Source organism: Sminthopsis crassicaudata, chromosome 2 (assembly GCF_048593235.1).
Source record: "Sminthopsis crassicaudata isolate SCR6 chromosome 2, ASM4859323v1, whole genome shotgun sequence".
In the NCBI taxonomy this organism is placed as follows: domain Eukaryota; kingdom Metazoa; phylum Chordata; class Mammalia; order Dasyuromorphia; family Dasyuridae; genus Sminthopsis; species Sminthopsis crassicaudata.
This window is the reverse complement of record NC_133618.1, coordinates 79,316,357-79,341,078: the sequence shown is the minus strand read 5'-3', so window position 1 is coordinate 79,341,078 and position 24,722 is coordinate 79,316,357. Positions and strand designations below refer to the sequence as shown.

The 24,722-nt window shown below is 39.0% G+C and overlaps 1 protein-coding gene across 1 annotated transcript in view; it reads right to left on the bottom strand.

Moving 5' to 3' along the window:
* Positions 1-286: 286 nt before the first annotated feature.
* The window catches only part of GALM (galactose mutarotase), a 48,440-nt gene continuing 24,004 nt past the window's right edge, over positions 287-24,722 (bottom strand). Inside the window, exons 5-7 of the mRNA XM_074286622.1 lie at positions 2,871-3,012; positions 1,772-1,946; positions 287-1,272 (exon numbers count right to left, since the gene is read on the bottom strand). Of these exons, the coding sequence (XP_074142723.1) occupies positions 1,195-1,272; positions 1,772-1,946; positions 2,871-3,012 (395 nt within the window). The 3' untranslated portion in view covers positions 287-1,194. The remainder of the gene's footprint in view (positions 1,273-1,771; positions 1,947-2,870; positions 3,013-24,722) is intronic.

Sequence of the window (24,722 nt, the reverse complement as noted above, 5' to 3'; positions counted from 1 at the left end):
TCTTCTAGATCATCTCATCATCCAGTTTATAGTCCAGTTACTGAAAACATTATACACAGAACTGAATTTTAAGAGAGGACTATTTTCTAATTTCACCACAACAGGTGATAGGAAGTGAATATAGGAGACTGTGATTCACTGAAGCATATTCTAATAGGATTTCTTTTCTTTAGAAAAACACTGGCACTTGGACAGGGATGGGAGGACTGAAACCAACCACATGCCTTTGACTTGGCTAATTCTTCCAAGGACAATGATCCACTGACTGAAAAAATGAATCCGTTCCTTTTCAATGTGCAGAATTTTATTTTATTCAGAATGGGCATGAGTGTATAACAAAGTCATTTGATATTTCTATCATACTAAAAATCATTAACACAATGCAAATACTGGCATTTCTGTTATTCTAGAAAATAAGGTTTCGGGCAGCCAGACTTATAGGAAGTAACTAAAATCTTAGTCTACTTCCAACAGGTCATCTCTATTAAATTTTTAGTTTAGTGAAATTCCCTCATACTAAAATGGACTACAGAGGGCTACAATTTCAAGTTTTGCTGGCTTTTAGTGGTTGATGTTAAACCAATTATCTCTACCACATTAAAGGCAGATAATAAAAAGTACAAGTATCTCATGTCCCTTGCTCAGATCTCTCTGCTATTTTGGAGCAATTTTTACAAAGGGCAAGTGAAGAAAAAAAGGAAACCATACTCAGAAAAGGAGTCAGAAACTCTTCACTTAGAATTCCACAATAGGCTTTGGGAGAGAGGGAAAAAGAGAGGGAAAAGAAAGACATATAAAGACAAGATTTAAAGATTGATGGGCTACCAACAATAATAGCCTTAGCTCTCTTTGCCCTCAGAGTACTAACGTTCCTACTTACTTATTCCTAGTGTAGGGGGAGAGATTTGGATTACAGTGAATGGTGTTCCTTATTTCTTGCTACTTTTATTAGCACAGGGAACAGAGCTGACTTTTAAGCATAGCCTGAAGTTAGTCATTTTAAAAGATTACCAGTATTTAAGAATCTGAATTAATTAATCTAGTAATTAGCACTTTGATTACTTCAATCTAGCCGATTACTTTTATATCCTCCCATTTTATGGAGGGGATACCTAGGGCCTTGGTCACCAAAGAGGCATTAGACAGATTTCCACTGTTCATGTTCTTCATCCAGTAGGCCTGACGTGAACTTCCTTAAGCCACAGAAAAACTGAACCACGTAGTGTGGTTGTACTCTTCCCCTGGAAAGAGGAGTATACGAGGAAAATTCGGCTGTGTAAAGAAAAGAGACCAGTTAGACACCCAGACTCGGGGGTTACAACAGTAATGATAATACTCTTGGATCAGACTGGCAATTTCATTGGTTTAGAGTAAAATCCCTATACTAACACAGGTCAGTAGCTGCTCTGCCACTTAATAATTGTATAAAGCAAACTTAAAAAAAGTTATAAAATCAAATGACAGCCAGGATTATGTCTTCCTGCTCTTTATCTAGGAAGCCAAGCCATAAAGCCTTCTTAAAATGACAATGGTGAGGTATTCCTGACCATGAAGGCCAGTCTGGCTGGAGTGAGGGGGAGTAGTGTGTGAAAAGGATGCAAAGGGACATTTTGGGTAGTTCCCGTTTCAGCCTCATTTTCTCTGGGCAAAATGATACCAATTCCTTTACCATAGTCATAACTGTTTAGGGTTGTAGTAACCAGAAAACCAATTTAACACCTTGTCTTAGCAGAGACTAACAAGGAGAAGAGCTGTGATGGACTTGACTTACCTTATTGACTGCATCTGGCCAGTTCTGAGTCTCCAGGCAAAAAGCTGAGTGTTTGGGGTACACAGCACCCCCCTTTCCCTTCAGTGTTCCATCTAGGAAATTGGCTGTATAAAACTGAACCCCAGGCTGGGTTGTGTATAATTCTAGTTTCCGTCCACTGGGAGGATGATAGACGCTGGGGAGGGGGGAAAAATTAAAAATAAACAAACAAACAAACAAACAAATAAATAAATAAATATATAAATATAATTCATGTTTTAGATTAGTAAAAGTGTGGGGGAAAGAGTCAACTTATTGGGAAGCATGGGTCTGGAAGGAGAAGCAGGGGAGACAAGGAATTGGGCAGTAAACAAAGATAAGAGTTAATGGAGACATACAGGCAACAGGCAGAAAAATGAAACAAAGTTTTCACATATTGGAAGAATTATTAATTGATCATAAATAAACATTCATGTTCCTAAGATATGTTAGGCACGCTGGGGACACAAAAGTGAAAACCTGCCCTTAAAGAGCTTACAATTTAAGTCAGAAGAAACAATGTGTACATATATAGATACAAACAGATTATATGAAAAATAAAAAGAAAATAATTTGGGGTATCTTTCTCCCTAGCCCCTGCTTCCAGTCTCCTGGGGGAGGACAGAATAGCCCCTACATGAAGGTTGTTTCAGGATTGAAGAATCATCCTAATCACAATAAACTTGGAGGAATGAGATAGAGCACTGGCTAGATTGGAAACACTTCTCAAAAAGATTCAAGGACTTGGAGAAACAATAGAAAGGTAGCGATTTCTTTTTTGAGTTAAAAATGCTACCTTATTTTCTGTAAGTCTTCGGAAACCAGAGAGCATAAAGCTGATTGAGATTCAAATTCTATATTTTAAATCCTGAAATCATAATATCAATCCAGGCTACTTAGGCCCAGTAAAGTATAGTGATTTGTTCAATCCAAATCCTACATGATTTCCAAAGGGAGGGATGGTTCCCCTTTAGTCTCCTGTAGTCTAGTGTCTTGTGTCTAGAATGGTGGGGAAATAATTCAGTAAAATAGGACGATAGGAAGTGATGATCTTTCCCAGAGTGAATGAAAGATGTCTGACCTCACACAAAAATGCTTCTCTTTTGTATCTTTCAGACAGAAGTTGTGGTCAAAACCATTAATCTGGAACTTTTCTATGTGTTTTCCAAGTTCCACTGGCTTCCTCAGGTCAAAAGCAGTTCCTTGCACAGATTCCACTATTCCTAATGAAAGGTAACCCAAAAAAAGAAAAAAAATTTGTTAACAAGCGCCAACATCACACACACAAACATATGCACAGAACAGAATACAGTCTCCATTTCTCTCTCCAAATATTGTTATGTAACAGGAAAAAGGAAAAGGAAAGGCTGGCTGAACAGTTGTGCAAAATGACACTAGTCCCTCTTAAATGTAGTTATAACTCTGTAAGGTTTTAAAGACTAGAAAAACAATTTTATGTCTTGAACAAGATCTCAACAGCTACCCAAGCTGCTCATAAAGAGAGTCATAAGACCAAATTCTGTAAAATAGTTCCAGATAGTTGGATTTGGCTATTTGTAGCAAGGCTAAAATGAGAAATGACTTGACACCTCAAAGAGACAAGGAAAAATTAGGAACTTCTATCTGACAATATGGGGAAGAAAGAAATGACTAGTATCCTGCTCCATCCACTTCTGCTTTTTGTGGGTTCCTAAACGAGAAGACAAAACGAGACAGACACTCCCTCCTATATCTGTTACTCTGAGTCAAAGAATAAGCCCCCCCTTTTCTACAGAGCGATATGCCCTTCCTTTAGGAATGTTGTAATGTTAGTATGTGATGACCAGCACCTTCAAAGTTACAAATAGTAATCTTACAGTAATGGTGACAGTCCTCTTGCTGATATTACTAAGGAGTCAGGGTGATCCCTATTAAAGCCAAGGAATATGGGTATCTTGGGGGGTGTGGGCTACTCAGTAGGCACTTTATTTCCCCCTTAGCCTTTAGGACTTCCATCTTCCAGACCTTGCCAATTTACTTACTCCACCTTATAGACTTTACCCTTATCAAAGTGATTTGTCCCATCTAATATGTGTCCCATTCCTTTAAGACCTACACTTCCCTCCACTCAAGAACAATAGACAACAAATAACCTTTTAAGAAAAACTAGCTGGAACCTGTGTGTGTGTGTGTGAATTTCCAGTGTGGAAATTCCCTTCATCTGTGCATCTTCAATTCATCTTTAACTTTAAATCAAAGAGGGATTCCTATGGGAACTGAGAAGTCAAGTGAGTTGCCCATAGTCATAGAATTAATATAACTAATAGGAGCTGAGCCCTCTCCATCCCTTGGCCATTCTCCTAAGTTCCTCTCATCATTCAATAAATTCATCAATGCTAATATATATTAATGTCTTAGCTGTTACCTTTCCCAGAAATATAATTCTCAGAAATATGAGTAATATAATTTTATAGCTAGGACCTAAAGAGATCATCTTATCCAATCTCTTCAGAAGAGAAGAAACAGGAGATGTGAGAAGGGAGTGATTTGCCCAAGATAACACATTTACTCATGACAGGTCAGGACTAGCACTCAGAGCTCCGGAATCTCAGGAATCTCAAGCACGGTGCTCTTTCTATTACACCACATGCTATTTGGAAATTTTAGATGTCTGAGGTTAGATATTAAGTAGGAGGCCCATGTCTTTTTAGAGGCACTTAAAACTACATAATAAAACTACTCTATGACATTTCCTCTTTCAATGTTAGTTAAATTGGCAAAAGTTATGAGACAGAATATGCCCATGATGATGTTATATACATTCACTTCCTGTGAAACACAACTCACTGCATTTCAAAGATGGATTCCATATGTTTCCACTGGGAAAGAAGGGAGAGAGGGAGGAAAGGAGAGAGGAAGAGAGAAAATAAGAAAATGAGAGGAGGGGGAGGGAAACAAGACAAAACAAAGAAACAGGATTCTAGCAGTTAAATTTGGACTGAATCTTCAGTCTGACTGAAAAAGGTTTTTGAATGCAGAAGTCCAGTCTGTGAAAATAATGAATTCCTTTCCCCTAATGTGAACACATTCATCTGGCTCGGCCTTAATGTAGATTATAGTAAATGTATTTTGGTGCTCATGACTGAATTCATTCATGCAGATTAAAGTCCCTCAGAACAATGGTTGCCAAACCCTTTTGGTCAAGTGGGCTGGGGTTCTGGCCCAGTTCAAGTTGTTTATGCAGCTCCACCCCAGAGGATTTTTCCATTGACTGGCCCAAAATGGTCGTCAGGATGGTTAAGCTGAGGTGTACTGCCTACTTGGCTGCTTCCACGTGAATTGTCTTAGGAAGATTCTGAAGATCACTCGCCAGGTTAAGATACCAGAATTGAGGTCCTTTCTTGAACTAAGCTGCCAAACATTGCAGCTCTACTGCAGAGACCACAATTCCACTGGGCTGGAACAATTGTACGGATGCCAAATGTAACCTCGCCCAAAAATTATTTTGTAGAGAACTCATACAGGGCAGGCACTTACAAGATGGTCAGAAAAAATGACTCCCAAAATGACCTTCTCAAGGTTAGAATCAATTATATAATAAGGGAGACACTGTTACAGGATTGCCCAGCATGTGTGCCCTCATCAGAGAAGGGGCTGTGCTCTGTAAACAAAGCAGAATTGAATTAGCCCAAAAGAAACGTGAGATGCGAAAGATCAGAGGAGCCCCCAAATGTTCATAAGGACATTGTGTCCAACACTCTGAGCTTGTATTGGTCTGATCAGCCATAATCGGACACACTGTGATTCAACTCTAACATAGTGATGTCAATTTGGTCCTCCTTGAGAACAAAGGACAACAACCAATCACTTTGGCTGCCTCACACACGAGATTCATCGGTGCCATTAGGAGAAGAAAAGGACTAGGAGAGTGCTCTTTCTAGATCCCAGTTTGGGATTAGGCAAGGAATACTCCCATCTGGTAGATCTACTTCTTGCCAACTCCATACCATACTACAGGTGAAGTTCCTTTCCCTCCTGTTCCTTTCTTTCTAGCTCTCATTTGAAAACAAGATGCTTGAGAGCACGGACTTTTGCTTGCTTGTATTTATAACAATATTTAGTGCAGTGCCTATGCATAGAAAATCAATTTCTCATACTTCATCTTTCTCTTCCTACTCTCCTCCCTCTTTCTCTTTCTTTCTATCATCTTTAAGTTTGGGAGGGAGCTCAGTTCCACTCCTTTTCAGTCAAAGATGTAGTTATTGATCATTCAGAAGTTATCACGGGGCATCTGCAGATCAAGTCCTGCCTTTGCTTATGGCCAGAATGTGTCAGCTCCTCCAGCTCTCTCCCAGCTCTGCCCTAGGGAATGAAGAGTTTGACAAGGTACAAAGTGACAATTAGCCCACCTTTACCACTGGATTCCAGAGGCCAGAAGCCACTCAGACTGCCCTGCTTGTCATCATGCTCAAGGGGCAGCAAGACTCTTTGATCACCATCTAGCCCTGAACCCCATAGTTCCCCAATCCATCTTTGATTCCCCTTGAGCTATGTGAGAATTGTGTCACAGTTATGCTGAACTCAGGAGTCTCTGCAGATTTTATGGACCCAGTGCTGGTCCCAAGAAAATAAGCACCCTGAGATCTCATATTGCTTCAATGGCAGTGGAGGCAAAAGACAATCAGCCTGAACTAGTGACCCAGAAGTCCAATCTCTTAGAGGTTATGAGATCACAAAGGATAAAGTGTACATAGAGCAGAGAAAAGCCTCATGACAGTCTTAGGAGCCACTCAAATTAATGAAGAAGATGGAGCATCAGAGAGATTGACAAAGAGGGGTTAGGCAAACAGAAAAAGGACGTGGAGAAAAGGTCATGAAGCCAGTAAAAGATATCTAAAAAGAAGCATCAAAAGCAGCAGAGGGATCAAGGATGATGAGGATTAAGAAAAGTTTTTAGGATTCAGCAGAAGAAATCACAAAGCAGATGACAAGAACTGAGCAATGAATTGAGTTAAGAAGAGGAGACACAGAGAAGAGAAAAAATGAGCACATTTCAGATGTGATATGATCGTGCCGGAGGGCAAGAGTAAGATTCACACAGAAAAGCAGACAAGGTTGGCTGGGAAATTCTCCTCAAAATTAGAAGCTGAAATAGTTCATGGTTTTGTTGAACAAGAGAAAAGAGAGTAGAAAGAGAAAAGGGGAAAGCATCTAGGAGGCCCAAGCACAGGAAATGTCTGACCTAGAATCAGGAAAACTTGAGTTGATGTTAAGGACCATGTCTGGGATCAGGTCAATTCTTTAAGAGCCTCTGCAGTTGTGGATTGTGACACTTGAAGGAGTTGTGGGCCAGCCTTTCTGACACAGGTATTACAGACTAAGAATGAGATAAATTGGAGGCAGAGGGAAGAGGGGGGAGGTCAGAGAACACAACGGCTTCTCAGTCTCCTTGTATCAATCTCATCTGATCTCAAGAAGAGATAACAATTCCAGGTACTGGTATCTGGATTCTGGAAACCACAAGAGCAGCAGATAAGAAATTGGAATCTTCTTTCTTCAAAAAAGTACTAGTTGTTGTGACTCTTAACATTTCTGAGTTTCAGAAACTCAGGATAATAATAGCTAGAAGTTGTTGAAGATTAAAGAAATAGCTTATGTAAAGCAGTTTGTAAACTCCAAAGAACTATATAAATAAATATAAGCTACTATTATTACCCTAAAGCTTTGGTGGGGTTGGGGTGCCAAAAAGGTTTTGATGTTTTTTGATTGTTGGGTTTTTTTTTTTTTATTTATTTTTCTCACTTTCCAAAGATCAGGATGAACTTTGATTGCAAAAAATAAAACTGTGCCTCTGATGTTAAAAACAGAACTAGGCGTCAAAGTTGTTCTCTTAGAAAGCCTCAGAACACAGGAAACTAAGAGATAGAATGGCACCCTCAAACAGTTGACTCATTGGGTTATTCACACAACAGAAAGCTTTGGGTTATTTGGAAATTGTTTTCTGAGGAGCATTTCCTGCCTTCTTGGTGCTTCATCAGGCATTTTGGCCTGAGTAGTGAGATGCCAACTGATTAGACTTTTTTTTCTAAAGAAACAGGATGGCAATTCCATTACAAAGAAGCTGCTTAAGGTTCAATCCCTGTTCTTCAATTTCTGTGATTTTTCTCAAGGGAAAAAAAAAAAAAAGACAAAGTTTTAGCTATGGTTTTCTAAGTAAAACTTCTGAATTCTTGCTGGCAGATAGACACAATTAGATTTTTAAAAGAACAAATATCTCAAAGATGAATACAGAAGTCTGGCATGGAATTGGAATAGAATGATAAAAATGGTAATACCAAAGTTCTAAAGACAAGTCTAAAGATTGAGGCTCTTGAAAAATTCAATAGGCAATAAAAAAGAGGCTTTAAAAAAAGTTATGTTTATATATTGTATTTAGTTTATACTTTAACATGCATAACATGTATTGGTCGGGTTGCCATCTGGGGGAGGGGGATGGGGGGAAGGAGGGGAAAAGTTGGAACAAAAGGCTTGGCAATGGTCAATGCTGTAAAATTACCCATGCATATGTTTTGTAAATAAAAAGCTATAATTTAAAAAAAAGAAAAAGAAATTAATTGTACTTTTATTACATCCTAGCTGTCTCGTTAAACTGCTGACTCATACCCACTTTGGAATCTATTAAAACCTCAGATTTTTCATATGCATTGCTGTTAAGTGGAGCCTCTTCCCTCCAGTAGCTCCCTACCTTCCAGGCCTTCATACAATGGAAACACTCCCCACCTCTGCAATCTCTCCATCTCACAGGTTGGAATCTCCTAGAAAGAGAATTCCTGGACCAGCAATGTTCTTAATTCTTTAGGGCTCACTATAGACTGCTGAATTTTCTCTACAATGTCTCCAGCACTGGATCTTTACCTCCCAATAATATCTTTCAGCCTCCTTTTATAAATTGACACCCACCATTAGAGTGGAAGCATTTTATGGGTAGGGATTGTTTTTGTTTTGGCTTATGTTTATATTCCCTGTGCTTCCACATTGTAAGCACTTAATAAATCATTCCCTATAACCCCTATTCTGTATTTATATCATTGATATGAATTTTGCCATTCAAGAATCTTGGATATGAATATATAGCCGATAATGAATCTTGGAACTCATGGGTTGGTCTTTATCATATGATTATTTTGAAAGCTCTATGGTTTTTTTCCATTGTGGGTATTTCCCTTTATTCAGGGAGATCAGAATCTTTCTCTACTTCATACTACGTGAAGTTTTTCTCCTTATTAAGTACAGGCCCACGCTCTACTGAATAGCTATAAGCATGCCATTTATACCTATCTCTAGGTCACTTTAGGCCAAAATATTAAATAGAACAGAGATAACATTTGCTAGGGCTCTCCTCCCCAGGCTGATATTAATATGCTTATCACTATATTTTGGCTCTGATTATTCAAGCAGTTCCAAATTTATCTAACTTTACTGTCAGCTAATCTACATTTCTCCATCTAGTGCATAAAGTTCTTATGAAAGAATTGGCCAAAGGTTAGACACACTAAGTCTATAGCATTCCCCTAGCCAATATACTTAGTCAAAAAGAAAGGAGCACTTTCTAATGCTGAGTGCCCTAAGAAAAGGAATAGAGAAAATGAACAGGTGGCTATCATGAGACCAGGTGTCAGAAATTATAAAGCCAGCTTTTTGAGCATAGCCAGATTTCTTAATTACCCATGGGCCACTGGCATGGCAATGCCAGTTCAACACAGCTCTATGGGGACAATAGTCTCCTGCCAAACACTGCATAATTAAACAAATAACAAATAGGAAAGAAAGGGAACTAAAAGGAAAAAGAATGAAAGAGAAAAAAAGAAAAAAAACTAGCCACAAAATTTTTTCAAGGGCATTGTTTCCTAAAGAGGAAAATATGGAAAATGTTGGATTATAATTTTATTAGAATAATGAATAAAATGCTTCTCATCTGTTGTTCATAGTACAAGGCCTGGCACATCATGGGTGCTTAATAAATGCTCATTCCTTACAATTCAAGAGGTCCAAAAGGAATGGCTGCCTTGGAAGTTTCCCTTCTAGAGGTCTTCAGGTACAGGGTGGGTGACTAATCTCCCTCCTACATCCTTTGCACAGACTACCTATCCCCCACACCTGCCTATTCTACTCATGTCCTTTGTGCCTGGAAGTTATCTCTACTTCTACCTCATAGAATTCCCTCACCTCAAGAAAAGCATAGCTCAGGAACCATCTTTTCTGATCCCCTTGGGTATTCATGACCTCACTCTCACCTTCCAATAACTTTGTATTTGTACTGTGCAAAATAAAACAATTGTCTCAATAAATGTTTCTTGAATTAAATTGGTGGTTTCTAAGATCCCTGTTAACTCTATGTCCCAACCAAGCTAGGTTACTTGCTTGGTTGACGCCATTTCCAATCTCTACATTGGCGTAGAATTCCCTTGAACAGATTAGATTCTTCCTGGTTTCATCAAGCAACAGCCCAGGGACCACTTCCTCTAACATCTTCTCCCCTAAAAGTAATTCCTGCTATCTACATCACTCTTTTCATTTGACCTCTTTTCTACACTCAATCTTGCTGTAATCCAGGACTTCTTAAATTTTTCCCATTCCCTTTTTGCCTGAGAAATTTTTGTGACCCTGGGTATATAGATGTATAAAATAGTTATACAAATCAAAATGTTTACTGATAATAAAGCACACTTTGTGATCCTCAGTCAGTTATGAGACACATATGGGATCATGATCCACAGTTTAAAAAGTTGAGTTCTAATCTATTATAATTATTTATGTGCACATTTCTTTTTAAATTCCTTGAAGAGAAGAACAATGTTGTTTTTAAATCTTTTTCTACCCAACGCCTACCACAGTGACTTTTATTTGGTAGGTGCTTAATAAGGGTTTATCAAATCAAGTCTTCCCACCAAATTACAGAAAGTCCCTCTTTTGATGAGGCACATTCCTGGAAACTGTGCCAAAAAGCAGACTGTCTTACATTTGATTGACAATGCTGCTGCATTCATCAGAGCTTGCTTAACTTAATTGAAAGAAACTGTAAATGAGTGGGCAGAGGCTGGTGAGACGGAAAATACAGGGGTTTATTTCTAGGCAGTGTCAAATGAGAGGAGAAGTTCAATGCAATTGGTGGAAAGTGGGATTTCAGTGTTAGTAACCACATAGCAATCCCTGTAAGTTAGCAGCTTGCCTTTAGAAGATCTGGCATTTCTAAATATAATTCTACTGAGATCAGACAACTCTTTGAATATGATTTTGCCTCTCCTAGATCACTTTCAAACAAGGCTACTGAGACTACAATGCCACTTGTCTATTTTGCAAATATTCTTTCCTCCATCTTATGCCCGGCAAACATTTTGACTTTTCTGCATTTGTGGAATTTAATTTACATGTGTGCATCTGTCTATTGCTATCTGGCACTGTGGACAGCTGAGGGGCAGAGTGGACAGAATGCTGGGTCTGGAATCTTTTTGAGTTCAAATCTAGATTCAGACACTTCCTAGCTGTGTGATTCTGGGCAAGTCACTAACTCTTTTTGCCTCAGTTTCCTCATCTGAAAAATGATCTGAAGAGGGGAATAGCAGTATCTTTGCCCAGAAAGACCCCAAATGGGATCACAAAGAGTCAGCTACAACTAAATGATTACAAGAACAAAAAACCTGATTCTGTCTGGGCTTTTAGGTTAAAAGCACTTAGAACTGGAAGAAATCTTAGACATTCTCTATTCTAGTCCCTTCAGCTGACGGATGAGGGAAGTGAGCAGAGGGATCATGCTTGGGAGCACACACACATAGTTTTCAGGCAGCGATGGGCACCAAAAACCTCCAGCAGCTTGCCAGAGGACACTAGTGGATGTGTGTGTGTGAACTACCTTTACAACTAAGCACTCAGAGTCTCATGTGGCAGGATTTGAGGATCAGCAAGAAGGGCTCCTTTTGCCTAAAAGTTATTTCATCCAAAGATACCTGAAATACCACTATTAGGCTCATAAAATATTCAGCATGGAACAGCTGAAAGCTCCCTAGCTCTGCAGCAAGAGGCTCTAAGTTCCTTATCTATAAAATGAAGGCTCTGTGTGTGTGTGTGTGTGTGTGTGTGTGTGTGTGTGTGAGAGAGAGAGAGAGAGAGAGAGAGAGAGAGAGAGAGAGCACTATATGGCTTCCTTAACCCCTTCTATCATTGTATCTATGATCCCATCAGAACCAAAAAGGACCTTAAGAATCATCCAATCCAACCTTTTTTTTTTTTCCCTCATTTTACAAATGAGAAAACCAAAGCACCGGAGGCTTAATTGATATGGCAAAGGTCACCCAGGCTAAGAATGCCTAGACTAGAAGCCAGGTATCCAATTTGGTATTCTTCCTACTATTGCTATTCCTCTGTTTTAAAGTATGTTAAAATTGCAAACTTCCTTGGGAAGGAAACGATATTAAGAAATTACACTTTGGCTTTAATAATTGACTAGGGGAGTTCTCTCAAAATAACATAAAATTCTGACTGTGGACAGGGTGGATAATTAGGCGTAGAGCTTCAAGCATAGGATTAAATATAAAGCATCAATAGTTGGTCCTCCAGTAGCCAAGAGACAGCACGAAGGAGATGGACACCTGTATGAGGGCTGAGAAGGGAAGCATAGGGGACTAGGAAAGTAGAAGGGCCTGAAGGCAAACTTTCAACTCTCCATCTCTCCTCAGGACAGTCAAAGGACGGGAGCATTGGGGGAAAATTCAAGGCAGTAAAAAAAGGTTTTGAGATAGAACTATCCAGGACAAAGTTGAAATTTCCATTCCACAACACTTGGCAAATTTTGTCAGCAAAGCCAGCTCACCATCCTGTGAATCCCCTTTCTTCAGCTAGAAAGTGGGGATAATACCTTACAAGGCTACAGTGAGAAAAGTGGTTTGTAACCACAATTTCCTATGCAAATATGTGCTATTTTTACACAGATCTGAACTATATGTAAAAGCCCCTTCAGATGTGGCACTGCTGCATGCCCAGAATTGCAGAATTTTAGAGGTGAACGGGACTCACAAAAATCACCTAGCTTGACATCCTCATTTTAGAGATGACAATGGAAGCAGAATTTCTAGGACAAATGGGCATACTTTTCCTGGGCTGGGAGTCTTATCTCCATGGGGACGGCACAGCTGTGCTCCCAGTCACATCTGTTCCCATTATGTCTAACCTTTTTTTTTTTTTTTTTTTTCTGTTTCAACCAAAAGCAGCCAACAGCATCTATACAAAGATGTCGGGGATTATAATCACACTCTTGGGCACAGGTACCAATCTGCTACCTAATTAAGCCATCTCAGTAAATAATTTCTAAAATGCCTATCATTATTTTAGGGAAATAACATAAACAGAATGCTAATTCAAAATGACATTCTCTAGGACATATCTGGGGAGGGATTTTGTTATCATTTTAATGGTTGGCAGAAGAAGCATCTCTGATTTCTTTTATAGGCAACATCATATTTCACAAATTCCACCCATGCCATATGCATTATCTTTACTAAAATTTCTCCCCTGATTTTACATATCCTTCTGGTTTGCAGTTTTATTCCCGAAACTATCTTTATTTGTTTCCCTTCTAAGTAGCTGATGATTTCATAGTACTGAGAGAGGAAATGTATTTCTTGATATTACACATAATTACCTACTGGTACCTCATAATACCTACTGGCATATTATGAGGAAGCTGTGACCAGTGGTTGGTCCTGTTTGGCACTTAGGATTGGAGTTCTGTGGGAAATCAATCTCAAGTGTTATATGTACCACCTACCCAAGAAAAGTGGAGATCTGAAGTAGCCACAAGATACTTCTAACTCTCTGGCTCTCAGAAAGCTGGCTACATGTTTTTCTAGTTAATGTCTCTTTTTTCTCTCATAAGCGTAGGGATTGCTGTTAAGTATCCAGGACGATCAAAAACTCCCTGCCTTTGGGTCTCTGGTCCTTTTTACACAGGACCTATCTGGAAGAAGGGAAGAAGATGGAATTTCTCCAATGGGAATAAATTATCTATATCAGACTCATGTTCATGCAAGAAAATAGGGAAAATGTAAAGGCTCAACTAATAGGGCACCATTTCCTGAATTTTTTTCTCCAATTTAGCCTTCTTTTAAAATTCCTCCCAGTAGTCACATGTACTAAAGAAAGAGTTGTGCCCATTGGAGCACAGCTCTCTATTCAATGCATCACCAATCAACATTTATTAAGGGCCTAATGCATGCCAGGCAGTATGCTGAGAGCTTGAGATGAATGTCTCCTCTGCTGTGCTTGCACCCAGAGCTCTGTATGGTCAAGGGGACAGACTGGCACTATCTCGGGTCAGTTACCCTTCAGAGAGAAGGGAAGTACAACCTTTCCACATGGGTCAAGCACAAGTAGACTGTGTTACAGAAAAAGTATTTGCTTAATTTTCCCAGAAACTGGTGCTGGTTCAGAGCCGGGCAGCCTCTGCCACTTTGGTCCTAACTGTGGGTCATTTGAGAATCACCAAAAAGGCTTCATAGATACCCCAGGATATTCCGTAGTCTGAGGTCCTGAAAGCCATTCTTGGTTTTTCCAAGTCCTTTAGATAGAGTTTCTTAAATATCTTTCTATTTCATGGACCTCTTGTGCAATCTGGTGTATCCTATGGACCCCATCTCACAATAATGCTTTTAAATTCATAAAATAAAGAGGACTATGAAGGAAACCAATTGTATTAAGATAACTATGTAAACTATTTCCCAACAAAGTTCATGGACCCCCAGGAAATCTAACAGATCCTGGTTAAGAATTCCTGCTTTCAATCTGTCTCTGCACATAGCAGGTACTTGTTATGTGAGTTTATTTAATTGGCTCATCTGAGGGAGAGAAAGATTTCTAAATATTACCCTAGGCAGGGTTGACCTTGATGTTTCATTTTCAAGTCAACCCTTGTTTAAATCTGAGCTAAGCCTTGAACCAGGGGAAAGAAAGATGGTAAAGGAATGAGAGAATATAGAGGGTTCAGGTATTAAATTTAAAAAATGTTTGTTAAAAATCTACTTATTTTAGGACTGTAGTTGTCATAAGAATAGTATTCTCTTGCCTAAACTTTTATATATATATATATATATATATATATATATATATATATATATATATATATATTTCCTCCTAATCTATATTTTCAGCCATCTCTGCTTTAGTTGTCTTCCAGCAATGATACATTTAGTGGGTAGTATCAGTTATCTTTAGAAAGTATTCTGGAGAATCATTATAAAACCGTCTTCAAGGTTCATGCTGTGAAACTGTTTTATAATTAATAGTTCTGTAGCTAAACTCCTTTGGAGACATTTCATTCTTAAAAGATTAGCCTGGAGTACTTTAATAACTACTAAACGGGCCATGTTTCTATAGTGTTTTAAGACTTTCAAAACATTCACCTCAAAACAATCCTTTGTAAATATTTTAATTGCCACTTTACAGATGAATAATCACAGCAGATTGCATTATGGGTCTGCAAAGCTCTTTATACTATGATCTCAACATGTAAAGACAATAATAACTCAAGGTGACTTCTCTATAGTTGTGCAAGTAGCAGGTGTCTAAGCTGGGATCTTCCAATTTTGAATTTCTTACTCTTCTCATTGTACTTTTAACAGAACACCTATGAATATGGACCAAGGTGGGCTCATCTTATACTAGCTCCTACTCTCCATCAAAGGGTATTATGGCAAGATCTCAAGGTCATGGGTTGAATTGTTCATTTCTCTAAAGCACTTCTCTTTTGGCAATATCCTTGTTTATTTTAGGACAGGATCTATGTTTTATATATGTGACTGTTTCATGAAAACATGGACGGGAAAAAACCTGGAACAATTAGGAGTAGGGGCAGGAAGGGAGTTGGTGGAGAGGAGGGAAGATGTAATGATTTATAATGGCTTATTTCAGTCCTTCTAGAGATAGGGCAGATGGACGGCAGTTAGCTGAAAGCTAGGCTAGGTTTGAGAGAAGGGCCTGGAGGTGATATCCTGCTCAATGACATCTTCCTTCTCCCTGGCTGGCCTGAAAGCTTGTAAATACAATTCAGCTTAATTGGGCTGGCAGAGATAAAAAAATATGGAGACATAACACTCTATAGTCTTAGTCCTCAATCTCAATCTCCCATCAACGGGGATAATAGCAATATCTATGTCACATGGTTGTTATGAGCTTTAAATGAGAATGCTAAATGACCTCAAACCTGGGCAGAACTTGCTCTCATTTAAATTTCCTTAGCACTGGGGTCTGGGTTGAAAAGACCATATTGCAAATTCCTTGCATGAGGATAAATGGTATTTTTTAAAATTAATTTTATAATTATAATTTTTTTGATAGTACATATACATGGGTAATTTTTTTTTACAACATTATCCCTTGTACTCACTTCTGTTCCAAATTTTCCCCTCCTTACCTCTACCCCCTCCCCTAGATGATAGGCAATCCTATACATGTTAAATGTGTTATAGCTACTGAAGGTAGGAATACCTGTTTTATAGTTAGTGTTTCTGAGCAAAAGGCTAAACTCCATTTCTAAGTCTGAGAAAATTAAGAAGAAAAGGTAAAGGTGAATTGGCTATGTAAACTGCTGGAATTAAAAAACAAATCTCCAATTTTTTCCAAAGAAAGCATAAAAAATATACCACCCACTCCCTTGAGTTTAGAACAAATTCTGTGGTTTCCGCTTTGGGTCCTTGCCAAGATTCAGCTTGATATAATATTATATGAGACATATAACTCAATTCTCCGTGCTGCAAGGACAAGCTCCTTTGTGCCATTTCTACCATGAGCTGCCTGCACCTTGACCATCATTCCTGCCCCTAAGCCCCAGGACCTTAGATTGTTATCACTGAGGCACTGAACTCTGAGCTTCCTCTTATCTCACCCAGAAGCTGGTCTCTACTCCTCTAAAATTTTATATCCTGATCAGGTATGCTTTATTTTATTCATTCATTAAAATTCCATTTATTAGAATGGAAGCTTTTGTTTTTGTTGTTTTTTTGGCTGAGGCAGCTGGGGTTAAGTGACTTGCCCAGGGTCACACAGCTAGGAAGTTTTAAGTGACTGAAACCAGATTTGAACTCAGCTCCTCCTGACTTCAGGGCTGGTGCTCTATCCATTACACCAGCTAGCTGCCCCTGTTGTTGTTGTTTTTAATACATACATACATACATACATGGCCTGATATAAAATAAGTACATAATGAATGCTCCCCATGTATGTACTCCTTCCTCTATCTCTGTCTCTCTCAATCACATCGTATCCATTTATGTCAAAAATCTAGTTTTTTCTATCAAGAAAAATTTAAGCCATTTTGCTTTGTAATGAATTCCTTCATAATATGTTATCAACTTTCCCAATTTATTTCATATTATCCCTTGATGTGAACTCTTTGCTCAAGATCAAGGTAGTGGGTTGTTGTAATTCAGTCATTTGAGTTATGTCTGATTCTTGATGATCCTGTTTAGAGTTCTCTTGGCAAAGATACTAAAGTGGTTTGCCTTTTCCTTCTCCAACTCATTTTAAAGATGAAGAAACTAAGGGTTCCCCAGGATCACATAACTACTGAGTGTCTAAGGCTGAATTTGAATTCATTAAGTGATTCTTCCTGATTTCTGGCTTGGAACTCTATCCACTGTGCCTCTTAGGTAGTATATTTTTAATATCTTCTTTGAAGAAGTTTGATTGGAGGCCTTTATTGATTTTTTTTATCTTCTTCCTACTTTTTTAAAAGGGATTACTCTGGGGCAGGTAGTAACTGGACAATGGATGAACTCATCCAGCTTAACTTGACACTTCTAGCTGTGTGACCCTGGGTAAACCACGTAACCCCAAATCTCTCACTTCTCTCCCTCCCTCTCCCCACAAAAATCAGGGAATAAAAGGAACTATTCTTAGCTCCCAAAACATTGAACTTCAATGTCTCCAATCGGGAAGAACGTGCCAGGAAAATGAGAAAATCTTCAAGAGTAAATATGTGTCCTAAGTCTCTGACACAAGGTAACATAGTTAACAAAGTTTCTCCCATATCCCACTTTTGCCCTCATAATAAGAGTAGGGACCATTCCCATCTCATTTTAACTTTTAATCTCGCCATAATTTAGTTACTCCCTGTTTGTGGGATGTCCCCTGATACCTTCTTTATCATGTGAAGCCTTTAAAATCTAATAGGAATGTTCCCTCTTTGAATCTATAGCACCTTATGCCCTTCCTCCAGCCTCTCTAGATAAGACCTAACTTCTACTCACAGAGTATTTTATTTTGCACCTCTCTTGTTCTCTGCTTAAGGTAATATTGTGCAATTCTGGTTGCAGACTAGTAAAGAGACTGTGCCTTGTTTCCCATCTCCCAGGAAATGGTATACACTTGGGAGATGTGAACAAAGCTTTTCCTTCACTCTGGGTAGGGGTTGGTAGCAAGGAGAAAGACAGAACGAGGGCATAGGTGGAGAGAAGAAAAACTCTGAGGATTTTTCTTCTTTAGCTCCGAGGATCAAGTATCAAAGCCCATTAGATACTGGCTGATATCATCACCCGAGAAACTGGCACAGTGTGCTAGGAAGCAATGAAGGGAGCAGAGGGGAAAAGAAGGTAGGATGGGTACAGGTGTTCCTCTGATCCATAAAATCAGCTACAGGATTGGGGGACAGGGACACAAGGAATAAATATTTATAAAGCTCCTTCTATGTGCCACAGAACAACCCTGTCCAGTTATTAGCTCCATGTTAGGATAGAAGAAACCAAGGAAGGCAGAGATGAAGTCACCTACCTTGGGTAGGGGGGAGGCTGCTTTCATGTATTTATTAGCCAGAGTTTCCTGGATGGGGTCTCAGAGCCAAGAGAATGAACACAAATAGTCTCAGACATCTGAGTTTGGATGGCTTATTAGTGAAGGCAGAGCCCATCTCATTTTAATCTCGCTCCCACAGTATTAGCATCAGCTGCCCAACGAATGTGAATGGAACTCAGTTAGATGTAGCCTCAGTCAGAGGGTCTATCCAAAAAGAATCATAGCAAACCAATAATTAACACCCAAGAGAGGGTGAGGGGCAGCTTGAAGGGAGGGAAGGGGGTGACAGGTGGGGATAGGAAGGGTCCATTTAGTATTATTTTATGTGACTGAATTTGGGAAGAGGCTGAAGGAGGAAGTGGACAGAAAACTCCTGATACTTAATTCTAAAATTTTGCTGGATATTTCAGACATAAAACACTACAGAAGCCTGCAAACAGATTAAAAATGGACAAACAGTATAATTCCATGGAGAGATTAAATACCATATTGATTAAAACACCAATTAATGCATATTGACTAGAATAGTCTAAACTGCTTTGAGGATGGAGACTTTGGAGGTATCTGTTTTGATTCTAGAACAGAGAGAAAAGCATGTGCCAGCCTGGGGCAACAATTATAAGAACAAGTGAACTGCAAACTGGGATAAACTACAGATGCTATCTCTTTGTCCCTCGATGCAATGACATTCTGCTCTCAACCAGAATACTAATTGGTCTAAAACCGGTTTGCCTAAATGTCACTTAGAATGAGCTTACTGCATGAGTAAAACAGAATCTAGAGAATCATAGTTTCTCTGAAAAGAAAGATTACTACCATGCTATTTGTGAATAATAATAATAATAAATGAGAGCCAGAATTTGTATGCGGTCTTATGGTCTGCAAAACACTTGACATATATTATTTAATCCTTACAACAATCCTGGAGAGATAAGTGTTATTATTATCACCATTTTGCAGGCAAGGAAACTCTGGCTGGTAAGACTTTAAAAGTGACTTGCCCAGAACCCATAGAGCAATGGTCCTCGAACTTTTTAAATAGGGGCCAGTTCACTGTCCCTCAGACTGTTGGAGGGCCAGATTATAGTAAAAACAAAAACTCACACTCTGTCTCTGCCCCTCAGACCATTTGCCATAACCCGGCGGGCCACATCTGGCCTGTGGGCCGTAATTTGAGAACCCCTGCCATGGAGTGTGTGAGTTTCTGAGGCTGGGTTTGAACTTGGCCTTCCTGATGCCACGTTCAGTGTACTATCCAAAGCATTACCTTGCTACTCCTTAAATGGAGGTAGGGGAACAGATGACAACTTTCTGAGTATCCTTGGTCAATACACCTCTTTAGACCTTAGTTTCTTCCCCTATAAAAGGAGATGGAGGTTGGATTACAGCTCCTAATCAAGGATCCTATAATCCTCTAGGTCTCTTTTATACTACTGGTGGGAGGGTAATACTTATATAAAGATCCTGGATCTAGAACTGGAATAGACCTGAGGGTATAACTCACTCATTTTACAGATGAGGAAACTAAACTTCAGGGCAGAAGCCATTCATTAATGGATCTTCAGAACAGGAAAGGAAAATTTCATTTTTCGAGGTGCCATCATCTAACTTGTAGGCAGAGGTATTTGAGAACTGGTTTTTCTTAAGTGGAAGTCTCTTCTGCACTATTGGTGGGAGGGTAGTATTTATATTAAGATCCTAGCTCTAGAATTGGAAAAAAAACCTGCGATTAGGAGAGATGTATAGCATCTAGTCCAATTCCCTCACTTTACAAATGAGAAAACTGAGGCCTCAGGGGCTAAGTTCTATAAGATCCCACAGGTAGTCTCATCAAAGGTGAGTGATCTATTTCAGTCTATCAGACCCGAGCTATTGTGACACGGCTGCCTCATTCCTACTGAACATGAATCTTTGATGTCCTCAGTACCTAACTTCAGCACAGGAAGAAAGGCTAGACTTCCCTCATCTGTACTTTGGCCTGATTCTTCCTTGGTCAGCCTGGTACATCCCTGCCACAACCAACAAGACAGTCAGGAATAGCCTGTATCAGATCTAATGACATGAAACCCATCTGAATAGCACTTTGCGGCTTCCCCACTGAGCTGTGAGGAAGGGACATTACCTATATAGATTTAGTTTCTAAAAGAACAGAGAGTGAAAATAATTGCATCCACATAGCAACCTTCTAGTCCAGTTTGGCTGGAGGGAAAAGGGCACGTTAGCTATATCTGGTGCCCGCCAGCTGGCCAAGAAAGCAGGGAGCCTCAGAGAAGTTAAGGTTGCCAGGAAGCTTTACTGCTTAGAAATCGGATCCCACCAGACCTTTGCTGGTGACTCAGAAAAAGACAATCAAAGAGACTCCCTGGAAAGGAAGAGAAAAATGTCACACAGCCTTTCAGGGCTTTCCAAATATGTCCGACACTCTACAATCCTATGAATAACTTCCCTAGAATTATAAAAGCACAACAAACATTGAAGCACTTATCAGATGCACTTAAGAAGAAGTAGTCAATAGGACAGAAAGTAGGTCCTTAGAACACTGCCTGTAATCAAGCCTAAGACACTGAAAATTTTATTTTGTTTTCTTTTTGTTGTTCAGTAGCTTCTCCCTTGTTTCTGACTCTTTGTGACTCCATTTAGGTTTTCTTTCTTTCTTTTTTTTTGATTTAGGCAATTGGGTTAAGTGACTTGCTCAAGCTCACACAGCTATTAAGTATTAAGGCCAGATTTGAACTTGGGTTCTTCAGACTCTAGACTGTAGTCACCATGCCATCCAGCTGCCCCTGTTTAGGGTTTTCTTGGCAAAGATACACAAAATGGTTTGCCATTTCCTTCTCCAGCTCATTTTACAGATGAGGAAACTGAGACAAACAGGATAAAGTGACTTGCCCAGGGTGACACAGCTAGTAAATGTCTAAAACTAAATTTGAACTCAAATCTTCCTGACTCCAGTCCCAGTGCTCTGTTCACTACACCATACAACGGCTCTTTATTTTCGGTTTATTCTGGCTCAATGGTAGGTAATGGACAAAGGATAAAACCATTTTAGCTTTACATGTCTTCTCTGGGACAAAACACTATAATGGGAAAGAATGCTAGATCTGGTGTCAAAGGACCTGGGTTCAAATCTCATCCCTGACACTAATAGCTGACTAATAGTCAATTTCCTCATCTATAAAGTAAGGGAGGTTTGGGTTGAACAATGGAGGGATTAACTTTAAGGGGCTAGCCTAAGACAATTAAATAGCTGTGTGATCCTGGGCAAGTCATTTCTCACTTCAGTTTCCTTATCTGTAAAATGAAAGGAGAGGCTGACTAGATGAACTCTGATGTCTCTTGGAGAAAGGTTAAGGCTCTATAGTCAGAGGAAATGAGTTCAAGTCATTGAAGACACTTTATTTTTTAATCATGCTTGCCTCGGTTTTCTAAAATGAAACAACAAAAAAAGAGGACACTGAACAAGGTGGCCCCTGAGGTCTCTTTTTCAGCTCTACATATATGATTCTATGATCCTTTCAGTTCCAAATTTAAGCTTATGTTCCTTTTATAAAGGCAATGCACCAAAGCTTTACTTTAACCAAATGCCTGAGTTACTGAGACTTATACATCACCAACGGGTGGAAAAAAAGACTATATACAGTCAATACAAGAAAGGATCCACTATGTTCTCACTGTAACTGTTTTTTCCCCCGTTCTACTTTAAAGAACTACTGACTACCTACAGTGATGGTGGAAACCACCCCAATGTTTAGTTCTATATCAGCATTTTCCTTTAAGAATGGCTCATCTATGATGGGCTTTTTGAGAAGAGCAACGGATAGGAATGGCATTTTGAGAATGAATGTAATCATCCAGTGACAGATACACCCAGGGCCATAAAAAGATGACTATTAAAATAAATATGGGAGAGGGATGTCAGATTAGAAGGTACATAATGTGGTTTGGTCAAAAATAGAAGGGCTGTTGAGGAATCTGAAGTCAATCATTAAGAAAGGACACTGTAGAAATGTGCTTTTTTGGGCAAGGCAATTCCCAAATCTAAAATGACCACATGAAAATAACCAATAGGGTCTTGATGGTCTTGATGCTGGGAAGAAGCACAAGAATTCATTAAAATGCTGCACCATGGAACCCTGAAAAGGCCTCATTTTGTGAGCACCCACAAATACTCAAAGTACTTTTTATTTTTCAGTGCAACGTGGCTTCAGGTTAAGCTTAGCCACTCACTTTTCAGAATCCCCAGCACTCTGGTGCATCCATTTGTATGAAAATAATGTTCTCCCTTTGGATATGTGAGATGAATAAGGAACTTTAATTCTCCAGACAGGTAGGTCCTAAACCAGGGGTTCTCAAATTACGGCCCACAGGCCAGATGCGGCCTACTGAGGACGTTTATGCGGCCCGCTGGGTTATGGCAAATGGGCTGAGGGGCGGAGACAGAGTGTGAGTTTTTGTTTTCACTATAGTCTGGCCTTCAACAGTCTGAGGGACAGTGAACTGGCCCCCTATTTAAAAAGTTTGAGGAGTGCTATCCTAAACTATGAAGTGGTAGGGGACAGATTGCCATGAGCAAGGAAAGCCTTTTGTGAGAAAAAAAGTAAACCTTATTGATTGATGAAATAAGGGCAGCCAGTTGGTGCAGTGGATAGAGTACAAGGCCTGGACTCAGGAAGGCTCAAATTCCTGAGTTCAAATCTAGCCTCAAACACCAGTGTGATGTAGGAAAGTTACTGTCTACCTCAGTTTCCTCAACTGTAAAATGAGCTGAAGAAGGGAAGGACAAATCACTCCAGGATTATTATTAAGCACAAAGAGCCAGACATAACAGAAAACAATGAAATTCTTGAATTTTTAAGCAATTTTTATTAGAAGAGGCCAAGGGTTTATCAAGTTGTGTGCAGCATGTTGTATGGTTCTCATACAAGGTCATGTTTTATCCAGCTTCAATTAAATAGCCATCTAAGAATAAGCCCCTAAATATGACCATACCATCAATCAGCTCATTGAATAGAATCACAGCTAAGTGGGACCTCATGTCATCTTGTTTGATTTCTGACCAGCATAAAATGCCTAGCCAAGACATCATATTCTACTATATAGTCCAAATATTACTTACATCTGAACAAAATATGACTTCATTTAAGATGAGAGTAGGGATTTAGCTGAACATAGCTAATGATTTTCCATATGACACTGAGGGATATTACAAAATGTTGACACTTTAGTTTCTGAAAACTAAAACTGAAAAGATTATAATGTTCTTTAATCTCTTCCTTTTCCTTTGTTGCAGTCAGAAAATCTAGGTTTGAATTTAGGCTGATTTAAATCTGCTACTTTTATGGATGCCTCTCAGTTGGGGAATGGTTAAATAAGCTATAGTATATGTATGCCTCAATAATAAGAAATGATGAGCAGGTCTATTTTGGAAAAGCCTGAAAGACTTAAAATGAACTAATGCTGAAGGAAGCAAGCAAAATTAAGAGAACATTGTACACAACAACAATAAGAATGTGATGATCAACTATGATGGATTTGGCTCTTTTGACCAGTAAGGTGTTTCAAGGCAATTCCAGTAATAGAAAGTTCTATCCACAGCCAGAGAAAGAACTATGGAGATTGAATGTGGATCAAAGCATAATGTTTTCACCTTTTATTGTTGTTGTTTGTTCATTTGTTTTTTCTTTCTCGTGGTTTTTCCTTTTTGGTCCAATTTTTTTTTGTATAACATGAAAAATATGGATATATGTTTAAAAGAATTACATATATTTAACCTTTTTCAGATTGCTTGTTGTCTTGGAGAGGGGGAAGGTAAGGAAGGGAGGAAGAAAAATTTGAAACTCAAAATCTTACATAAATAAATGTTGAAAACTATCTTTACATGTATTTGGGAAAATCCTATTGGAAATTAAAAAAAAAAAATCTGCCATTCTAAGCAAGTCAACTTCACTTAATTTCCTCATCTGCTATGATGATCACCATAAAACTAAGATGCTATAAAAAATGTGAGTTACATAGTTCAGCAATTAAGTAATACATTAAAAGAGACAGATACAAACACACACACGTATGTTTTTTTCTGATATGTCACTAAAAATGTGATAACTTCTTTGGCAAGGGA